The sequence below is a fragment of the Nanorana parkeri genome, unplaced genomic scaffold (assembly GCF_000935625.1).
Source record: "Nanorana parkeri isolate BGI_ZX_2015 unplaced genomic scaffold, ASM93562v1 scaffold576, whole genome shotgun sequence".
In the NCBI taxonomy this organism is placed as follows: domain Eukaryota; kingdom Metazoa; phylum Chordata; class Amphibia; order Anura; family Dicroglossidae; genus Nanorana; species Nanorana parkeri.
The window spans coordinates 585,960-597,149 of NW_017306844.1; the positions used below are offsets into that span (position 1 = coordinate 585,960).

General features: G+C 43.3%; 1 protein-coding gene across 1 annotated transcript in view; it reads left to right on the forward strand.

Annotated features, from left to right (window-relative positions):
- The first annotated feature begins 2,666 nt into the window (after positions 1-2,666).
- The window catches only part of SLC15A5 (solute carrier family 15 member 5), a 14,354-nt gene continuing 5,830 nt past the window's right edge, over positions 2,667-11,190 (forward strand). Inside the window, exons 1-5 of the mRNA XM_018562387.1 lie at positions 2,667-3,027; positions 5,733-5,955; positions 6,598-6,767; positions 9,542-9,762; positions 10,043-10,229. Of these exons, the coding sequence (XP_018417889.1) occupies positions 2,667-3,027; positions 5,733-5,955; positions 6,598-6,767; positions 9,542-9,762; positions 10,043-10,229 (1,162 nt within the window). The remainder of the gene's footprint in view (positions 3,028-5,732; positions 5,956-6,597; positions 6,768-9,541; positions 9,763-10,042; positions 10,230-11,190) is intronic.

Consider the following 11,190-nt stretch of genomic DNA (forward strand, 5'->3'; position numbering starts at 1 on the left):
AACGAGTGCGCATGTCCACCACAGAACAAGCAAGCAGATCCTATCCTTGGGGACCTATGAGCCAAAAAATCTACCTCCAACAGATCTGTCTGTGGCAAATGCGAATGCTGCATGTGCGGAATAAGAGGATGGTCATTCATCCTGGTTCCCCTGCCAAGAAGAGTGTGGGGACAGTAAGGTGACCGCTCCTTCCTTAGCCTAATTGCCTTCTGTACTCAAAGCTGATCTTCAACCAGACGCTCTCATCTCAAAGAGCACACAACTTTGTGGCAGCACCATCCCAGATGCCTCATATGAAGTAAATATTCAACATAGTTATTGTTTTGTCCAGGAGGCCATTTACAGCCAAGTCAGGCAAAGGTCCAATCTCTGAGACCACAAACGTTACCAGTGGCTGCTGAAAACCTTTCATGTGCCATTGTTTCCTTCTTATATACCAGATTTCCTTCTTATATACCAGCTGCACCCCCCTCTTCTCCTTTCTTCGATAAAATAAACCTATTTTCATTTCAGAGATGAGCGTGCTATTTCATGGAGTGCTCTGAAGACAATCAGAGTATTCCTGAACACAGAAATAAAAGGCCAGCCCAACAGGAAAGAAATCTGATTACAGTGAAATTGTGGCCAGTGACCTCTCATGCAATTTTTAGCCTTTCCGGTAATGCATAAAGCCTTGCATTTCATGTTCATTGATCCGCGTATTATAATGTGTAAGGATGGTTAAACAGTAAATACACTGAGTGGCCAGATTATTATGACCACCTGACGTTTGTAGGCAAATTAGCTATAATTTCATGCTGTAGTTGCTAGAGGGCCAGAATTTTATAAATAGGGAAGCAGGTTGTTTACCACGACAGTAGAAGTGATTATTTCTGAAGATACGGGTAAACAACGCGATTTAACAGCCTTTGAATGTGGGATGATTGTTGGCGCTCGGAGCCATGGAGCGAGTATCAGCAAAACAGCAGAATTCGTTAAGTGTTCAAGAGCAGCTGTTGTTAAAGTGTTTAAAGACCGGACTGTCAGCCGAAAATCTGGGTCTGAACATGCGAATTGTGGCCGTCAGCGACTAGTCCATGTTAGGGCAGAACGGAGAGTGGCAAGACTGGTACAAGACAACAGAAGGGCAACAGTGCAGTGTCAGATTCCTTGCATCACCTTTCAACATCTCGTGGAGTCACGAGGCGGCCCAACGAAGTCATCTCGTGGAGTCATCTCGTGGCCCAACGAAGTACTGATGGGGTGGTCATAATAATCTGGCCACTCAGTGTACATCTGCTAAACGGAGTTCAGCAGAAAATTAAAAATAAAGAATAACATGGTTCTCTTATATTGTCATATAGCAGGGAATAACTGGAAAACATTTTATAGCTTTCCAAGCAAAGTCCTGTGTTGTTATCCAAGTGAATTAGACATGTTTACCAAGGTCATTAGAGTCAGCAATGCAAGTATCCAACATCAACGTGCGACATATGGGGGAAATATTATTATCAATGTGTGGAATTTCAGAGCCAGAAACATTGCAAAACACTAAGGAAGGGCACACAGTTCTCAGAAAGGACACTGCTGAAAGGAGCTGCACTGAAGTATCACTATAATGGACCAGGAGAGATAAAACATCTACAGATCAGAGCATCACTATACCGTACCAGGAGGGCTAAAACATCTCCTACAGGTTAGAGGATTACCATGCCAGACCAGAAGGAATGAAACATCTCCTAAAGATTATAATATCACCATACTGAATGAGGAGAAGTAAAACATCTACAGATTATAGTATCACCATACCGGTGCCGGAGGAAAACAACATCTCCTGCAGATTAGAGTATCACCATACTAGACCAACAGGAATAAAACATCCCCTACAGATTACAGTATCACCATACCAGATCAGGAGGAATAAAACATCTCCGACAGATTAGAGTATCACCATACCGGACCAGGAGGAGTAAAACATATCTGACAGATTACAGTATCAGCATACCAGACCAGGAGAAATAAAACATCTACTGCAGATTTGAGTTTCACCATACTGGACCAACAGGGATAAAACATCTCCTACAGATTACAGTATCACCATACCAGACCAGAAGGAATAAAACTTCTACTACAGATTAGCGAATTACAAAACCGGACCAGGAGGAAAAAAACATCTCCTACAGATTATAATATCACTATACAGAAGCAGGAGAAATAAAACATCTACAGATAAGAGTATCACCATACTGGGCCTGAAGTATAAAACATCTCCTGCAGATTACAGTATCACCATACCAGATCAAGAGGGAATAAAACATCTACAGGTCAGAATATCACCATATTGGGTCAGCACGAGAAAAAAACATCTCCTACATATCAGAGTATCTCCGTACCAGACCAGGAGGAATAAAATTTCTACGACAGATTACATTATCATTATACCTGACTACAGGGGTATAAAATCTTTCTTGCATACCTAGGGCACCAGCAAACAAGAGAAGAGAGTATACAATATTTGGTATAGATCTGGTCACCACCAACTGTATTGGGAGGAATAAAATACTGATGACACTGCCCTACGGATCAGGCAGGACACGTTTTCTTACATAAGGGAAATATCTGCCCACATGTGGAATAAAATGGATCTCCTACTTCAGTTTTTCTTCACATGATCCAGTTGGAATAACATGCCTCTTACAGATTTTACCTATTATCGGCTGAGCCGGTCCTTTCACAGAGACAGTGGCAAATTCTCCCTTGGAGATGCCAGTTTGGAATCGTCCAGAGCTCTGGCCAGGAAGAGCCTGCAGCCAATCATCTGTATGTTGCTGGTGGAACTGTGTGAGAGATTCACCTTTTTTGCTACTGTGTGCAACATGATCCTGTTCTGTACATTGAAGCTTGGCTACCAGTACCACCAGGCAGCCATTGCCAACCTCTGCTTTGTTGGTGCCTCCACATTAATGCCTGTCCTTGTTGGCTGGGCTGCAGAGCTGATTAATAGAAGAACAAAAATCATCTACCTCTGCACATTCCTGCACTTTGCAGGTAAGTGGTCCTGAAATGATCCACATAAATACTACCTAATGACTGAGCCATTTTTTTTTACATGCACTTGCAAAGTGACCATGAGAAATTCAATATGAGACTAGTCATAGTACTTGATATGTGATGCATACTTAACAATTCCTAGTGCAAAATCTCATCCAGTTCCCTGCTAAATGTGTGTTTTCACTCCTTGGTGGAAGAATCTGGCCCTCCATCACAATCCACTCCATAATGGTACAAAATACTTTAATCTCCTTTCTGAATACAATCATCTGCGCTTTCCCAGTGAGATTGCTCCAATATCTGGTAGTTGTTTTGATCAGATAGAAAGAAATACGTTTAGGAACAGAAGGTCTTCTACCTGAAAAAAGGGGTCAGGTTGGGGTGCCTGAAGTATGGTCAGTAGATGTTCTCTCCCTCTTTTCAGAGGAAGTGTGTCCAATGGGTGATATAATCTTCTGCCTTTTATATCTAGTGGATACTATAATATAATTTTCCTTATATTCAGCAGAATAAAGACACATAGTATCTACTGTTGCTTCTTAGTGACATATAAGATGATATAAAGCGTTCAGCGCAGCAGGAGGTTGAGGGGTTTGGCATCCTGTCCTGCTCCTATCTCCCCCACCAGTTCAGTGTGGGGAAAAAGTCAGTTAAATTAGTGTTCCCAACAGTGCAGGTTCTCAGGGGAACCCCCCATATGGTCATCAGTGTTTCAGCAGTGTAATGTGCCCACCTCGGTGGATATCTAGAAAACATGACTTGTTGGTGGGAACATGGGACTAGGTTTCTGAAACACTGTACTTCTTTGCTTACAATGCTTGGGCCACTTTCGAAGTTCTAGGTGGCATTAACAATGCCCCAATTAGGCAGGGGCCACCATGTCCCACTCTGTGGGCCTGATCTATGTATCTATCATGGAGTGGAGAACAGGGTCAAAGTACTGTTCATGCAAGCTCTTCTTGACTACGGGCAGATTAATCTCCTATGGATGAAGCCACACCAGAAGCATATAATGTAACACACTCCCCTGTTTTTAGGTGTTTTTTATGTGTTGTGAATACTCTAATACATATTCATGAATAAAAAAAAATGCAGCTATACACCCAAAATGCACCACAAAGGATTCTCTTCCAACACTTCTTACATCAGAACATGACAAGTTTAGTAGCATGGGAAATGCACCACAAGGCAGGTGGTCTTAATGGGTTGCAATGCCTCCACCACTAGGGATAACAGCCCTCATCATCTACCACACTGCTGTATCGACACTGCATATTTTACCATGTCTTCACACTTGTGACGATAAAAGGTGAAAATGTAGGTGATACCGTTTGTTAGCAAACAGAATTCAGTTAGGCAATGAAAGCTATTGCTTGAATTTTTGCTTTTCCTACTGCTATCTATGGTTAATACAGCACAACATTTTACTGCAATACAAAAGTAAAACGGTGTAACATTTTCAGCCTTGTTCAGTAAAATTTCACAGTGTAAGTGGACGCATTGCAAGTTATGTTATACAATAGCAAAAGCTGCTAGTTATAGCTGTCAGCTCTTGCCAAGAAATCACATCAGGGGACAGGCCTCTCACAGAGCACACCTCTTTATAGGACACACTTCCTCATCATAGGTGGTAGGACCAGGGCCGTAACTACAGATCATGGGGCCCCTAAGCAAAAATGTGATGAGGGCCCCCTGACGACCTCTCTCTGAGCTGAGTAATGATGCCAAGATTGCAAAGACTCCTCTTGTGCATCTGACGTCATCTCTACACTTTACAGGGGATTAGAGTTGTTGTCAACTGCAACCCTCCAACCTGTAATGATACAATATTGTATTATATTCACATGTTTAATTTGTCTCAACAACCTAATGAAGCCCCCATCCCTTACAGGCCCCATAGCAGCTGTCTGGGCTGCCATGGCTATAGTTGCGCCACTGGATAGGACATAGTAATGAGTCACAGAGTCATGACTGAATCACTGTATCTGGAAGCCACATTCTTCAAACGGTTTATTTATTGGTGTTAAATGGTTTTATCCAAACAAAACTAATAATTCAGTTTAATGTAGACAGTGATAGGCCAAATCTCTTGCCTGCTTATATGTGTTACAGTCTCCAGTCGTAATATTACCATACAAGATTTTGTGTCTCTGCCTCTTCCACAATGATGAGATTTTCCTGCAGTAGTTTGTGTCTCTGCCCCTCCCACAATGGTGAGATTTCCCCCCCAGTAGTTTGTGTCTCTGCCCCTCCCACAATGATGAGATTTTCCTGCAGTAGTTTGTGTCTCTGCCCCTCCCACAATGATGAGATTTTGCTGCAGTAGTTTTGTGTCTCTGCCTATCCCACAATGGCTAGATTTCCTTGCAGTAGTTTGTGTCTCTGCCCCTCCCACAATGATGAGATTTCCTTGCAGTAGTTTGTGTCTATGCCCCTCCCACAATGATGAGATTTTCCTGCAATAGTTTATGTCTCTGCCCCTCCCGCAATGATGAGATTTCCCTGCAGTAGTTTGTGTCTCTGCCCCTCCCACAATGGTGAGATTTCCCTGCAGTAGTTTGTGTCTCTGCCCCTCCCACAATGGTGAGATTTCCCTGCAGTAGTTTGTGTCTCTGTCCTATAAAAACATTTTGATTTCTTATTTTTTCTGATCTGTACATCCATATGCGGTTCTCAGGTCATTACATGTCTTCTCTCTCCAGGAACCATCATGCTGCCTGTAGTTGCATTTCCTTTTGAAGATTTTTACATAGACAAGCATCACATTGCCCACACCCTGGCCAGGAAACACCAGACGCTCCTGTTCTATGCCGGATTAATTATGGCGGCCATTGGAACTGGAGGCATTCGCTCCATTGTCTGCCCATTCAGTGCCTACGGTCTGCAGAGCTACAGACAGAAGGAAATGATGTCATTCTTTAACTGGTCAGTGACAACCCTCTTCTGTACAAACAACACACTCTCATCTGTGTGGTCTCTCCTCTATATAATGTGATATAGAATGTGCCGGTCTCTCCTCTATATAATGTGCCGGTCTCTCCTCTATATAATGTGATATATAATGTGCCGGTCTCTCCTCTATATAATGTGATATACAATGTGCCGGTCTCTCCTCTATATAATGTGATATACAATGTGCCGGTCTCTCCTCTATATAATGTGATATACAATGTGCCGGTCTCTCCTCTATATAATGTGATATAATAAAAGTGTAATTTCATAAGATAATTTAAGAGGGTGGGTTTAGGGGCGGAGTTAAGGCCGAGGCAGGATTGGGGTTAGGTGGGGCAACTGGTGGCGAGTAACTCTTAAGGCCTGGCTAGTAGCTCAGGACTTGAAATTTTGAGCCCTGTGATATACAATGTGCCGGTCTCTCCTCTATATAATGTGATATACAATGTGCCGGTCTCTCCTCTATATAATGTGATATACAATGTGCCGGTCTCCCCTCTATATAATGTGATATACAATGAGTTAAACTATAGTATAAATATTAGTGATAGCATTAGTTATAATAGTGATGATATTAATAATAATAATGGTGATAATAGTGTCCTTGTTTTGCAGGTTTTACTGGCTGGTGAATGTGAATTGTCTGGTCGTGTTTTTGGGCATTTCTTACATCCAGCAGTCGGTGGCTAAGAATCTTGGATTCCTCATCCCCTTCGTGTCGGTGGTCATGGCGCTGACCACCATCCACATGGCGCGCAATGAGCTCATCTACCAGCCGGTGAAAGGTCGCTCCATTCTCCATGAACCCTTTATGTACTTTATGGTCACCTTATGGTTATAGGTCACTTACACCATACTATTTCATCCCGATCTGCACACAGGAGGGCCATAATGTATGACTTGGCTATAATTGGCACTAATAGTATTATTATTATTATTATACAGGATTTATATGGCGCCAACTGTTTGTGCAGCGCTTTACAGTATAAGGAAGGCATTACAATCACAATACAATTCAAAACAAGATGGTAAGGAGGGCCCTGCCCCTGAGGGTCTACAATCTAAGAGGGAGGGGCCAGTGGTACATGAGGAGGTAGCTGTGCGGGGATGAATTGTTTAATAATATGATGGTTCAGCGGTTAGGTTGAGGTGGGATAGGCTTCCCTAAAGAGATGAGTCTAAAGGGATCGCCTAAAGGCAGTAAGAGTGGTAGATAGACGGACAGGTTGGGGTAAGGAGTTCCAAAGAATGGGAGAGACACTATAGAAGTCCTGGAGGCGAGCATGGGAGCAGTTGACAAGGGAGCTGGAAAGCAGGAGGTCTTGGGAGGAGCGTAGGGGACGGTTAGGGTGATACTATTTGACAGAGGGGGGTTGCAGATACTGAGCAGTTGGCTAGGTGGATAAGTCTGGCAGCAGCATTCATGATAGTGCTGGTAGTATTAGTTGTACTAGTAGCTTTTAGATTGTAGACCCTCAGGGGCAGGGCCCTCCTTACCATCTTGTCTTGAATTGTATTGTGATTGTAATGTCTTCCTTATATTGTAAAGCGCTGCGCAAACTATTGGCACTATATAAATCCCGTATAATAATAATAATTAGTAGTATTGGTAGTATAAGTGGTATTAGTGTAATCGGTAATGTTGTTAGTATTAGTGGAATCAGTAGTACTGATAGTGTTGTCACTATTAGTAGTACTGGTGATATTAGTACTCTTGGTAATATTTGTAGTCTTAGTAGAATTTTTAGTGCTGGTAGTATTAGTAGTAGTATGATTAGAATTGGTAGTATTGTTAGTACTGGTAATATTAGAAGTACTGGTAGTGTTGGTGATATAGTATAGCAGAAATGTTAGTAGTATTAAAAAATGTTGTACTTGTAGCGTTCGTAGTAGTATTAGAATTGGTAGTATTGTTGGTACTGGTAGTATTAGAAGTATTGTTAGTATTAGCAGTACCCTTAGAAATTTTTGTATTGGTAGTATAAGCAGCAATGGTAGTATTATTAGAATTGGTAGCATTGTTAGTACTGGTAGTATTAGTAGTATCAGTAGAATTTGTAATTTGGTAGTATTTGGTGTATAATCACTTTTATAAAGCCATCCACAGCTCTGCCCCCAGATATATCTCAGACCTTGTCTCAAAGTATCACCCTAACCGTCCACTCCGCTCTTCCCAAGACCTTCTGCTTTCCAGCTCCCTAGTCAACTCCTCCCATGCTCGCCTCCAGGACTTCTCTAGAGTCTCTCCCATCCTCTGGAATTCTTTACCCTAACCTGTCCGTCTATCTCTCACCTTGAACACCTTTAGGCGTTCCCTAATGACTCATCTTTTTTTCAGGGAAGCCTATCCCACCTCAACCTAACCACTGAACCATAACATTCTCAAACAATTCATCCCCACAGAGGTACCTCCTCATGTATCACTGGCCCCTCCCTCTTAGATTGTAAGCCCTCAGGGGCAGGGCCCTCCTTACCATCTTGTCTTGAATTGTATTGTGATTGTAATGTCTTCCTTATATTGTATAGCGCTGCGCAAACTGTTGGCGCTATATAAATACTATGTAATAATAATAATAATATTGGTAGTACGGTAGTAGCAGTAATGGCAGTGTTATTAGAATTGGTAGCATTGTTAGTCCTGGTAGTATTATTAGTATAAGTAGTACTGGTAGTATTGGTTTGGTGATGGACAAGATGTACACACATGATGTAGAACTGACACATGTGTTCCCTGCGGTAACACAGAGGGGTGTATATAAGTTGTACTGACAGTATTGGTGAGATTAGCAGTAATGGTAATATGATTAGAATTGGTAGTATTGTTAGTACTGGTAATATTAATAGTATTGGTAGTATACAGTAAGTAGTACTGGTAGTATTGGTCTGGTGATGCACAGGATTTCTCAGCTGGTACCGTTACTAACCCATGTCACACAGGTAACGGCTCATGTACAGGACATGTATAGGCAGAGGAATATGGAGGGTGCCATTGCTGTAATGGTGATAGTTGTGGTAGTAATTAATAGTGGTAAGTTGTAATAATGAGTATTAGTAGTAGTGGTAGTAAGTGGTAGTAGTGAGTATTATTATTTGTAGTAGTTGTGGCAATGCTAGTGTAGCAGTAAGTATTAGTAATATTTAGCAGTAGGTCATACTAGTAAATATTATTATTAGTATTAGTAGTAGTTGTTGTGGTAGTAAGTCATAGGTGGAAGTTATGTTACTAAACTTATTCTCTGTAGTTCTAAGTAGTTTGTAAATACCTGCATTACTCAGTGTACACAAACCTTTGATTGGCTGTGAGTGGTCACATGCGCTTTAGTGTAACAGTTCTTGCCATATTGGATATAGTAGAGCCCCATTGGACAGGAAATGTATGTTGTGTCCAGCTCTAGGAGTCAGACTTTGCTCTGTGGCGTGGTTAGTTTTGGCAATTATTGTGCTTGGACAGAATCCTCACCGGGCTTAGAGTTCAGGGTCAATCTATTGTTTCTCACTGGGGTGTACCCGGCTGTGTGTCTGGTATGAAGTGACCATAGAGTGTTCTGTACCCTTGCAGGCGGCTCTCTGCTCACCACGGCTGGCGTCTTCCTGAACGCGGTAAGAATGTGCTGTGTTCACTATCGGCACGTCGGTGGACGCGTCTCCTCCTGGCTGGATCGTGCTAAGGAGCATAATGGCGGCCGCTACAGCGAGTACCACGTGGAGAACACGAAGGCGCTGATGAAGCTTCTGCCGCTCTTCACCATCCAGATTGTCTACCGAATTTGCACCTCACAGGTGAGCGAGCCGCGGTAATATCTGGGGGCCTGCAGGTTATGACCGCAGTGAACGTGGAAAATCAACGCATTTCTATTTTTACACCGCTGTTTCCTCCTCGCTGGCGCGCTATGGCACACATTTCATATTTATGTCAATTCTTTGGTGCATTTCGGTGCTTCACCAAACCATTCGGTAACGCCCGCCATATTCCTCATCTATGAGGCTGGTTATAAAATTTTCCTTTGGAGTGTGATCTGTCTACCTTCCACGGGGTAACAATGCTGTCTCCTCTATTCAGGTCTCTGCTGGATTCTTCATTCAGTCAATGAATTCGAACTTGAGTGTGAGCGAAGTTCTTCTGCCCATCGCAGCCATGAAAATTATTAGCATTATTCCGCTGTTAATAATGGTTCCCTGTCTAGAGAGCGCCAACGCATACCTGTCCTCCAGACGTGGCTGTGGACTGCGGCCCTCGACATCTATGGGTAAGGGAAATGCACGCAGGCCTCCTTGCGGTAACACATAGGGGTGTATTTCTAAACAATATCCAGAGCCAGTCGCCCTGTCAAATTGCAAATACAATAGTTCTGTGCAAATGGGGTGAAAACAAGTGTAATTAGCATATTTTCTTTCCAGGTCGAATGTAACATTAGGTAAATACCACATTATGGCCACTAGATGGAGCTGAGGTGCACAGAGAATAAAAATGTACATTGTGGTGTCACCTCCATCTATATACAGTCCTGATATCTCTGCATAGTGATGGTTGTGGCACACTGTGGTCTCACCTCCATCTATATACAGTCATGATATCTCTGCATAGTGATGGTTGTGGCACATTGTGGTGTCACCTCCATCTATATACAATCCTGATATCTCTGGATAGTGATGGTTGTGGCTAGGGATGCACCGATACCGATACAAGCATCGGTATCGGCCGCGATACCGAGTATTTGCATGAGTACTCGTACTCGTGCAAATACTCCAAAACATAAAACGAGTACCTGTGCCGCGTCCGCCATCTTCAGGGACCCGGATCCGCCGCACACAGGACCTCCATCGCGTCTTCAATCAAGCAAGATGGCCGCGACCTCCTCTGTCATCTGCTTCATTCTGACCTCAACTTAGTGATGGTTGGGAAGCAATGTGGTGTCACCTCCATCTATATATAGTCCCGATATTACTTCTCAGTGATGGCTGTGGCACATTGTGGTGCCGCCTCCATCAATATACCATACTGATATCTCTACTTATTGACAGTTGTGGTGCACTGTGGTCAGGCCCGGATTTCCCACAAGGCCAGCGAGGCACGGCCTCGGGGTGGCAGCTGTGACCTTGTGGGTGTCCCGGCGGCGGACCGTAGTGTGCGGCCGCCGTCCAATCACGACGGGGCGTGCCGAGGCTCCGCCCACCGGCTCCGTAGTGTGCGGCCGCCAGCCAATCACG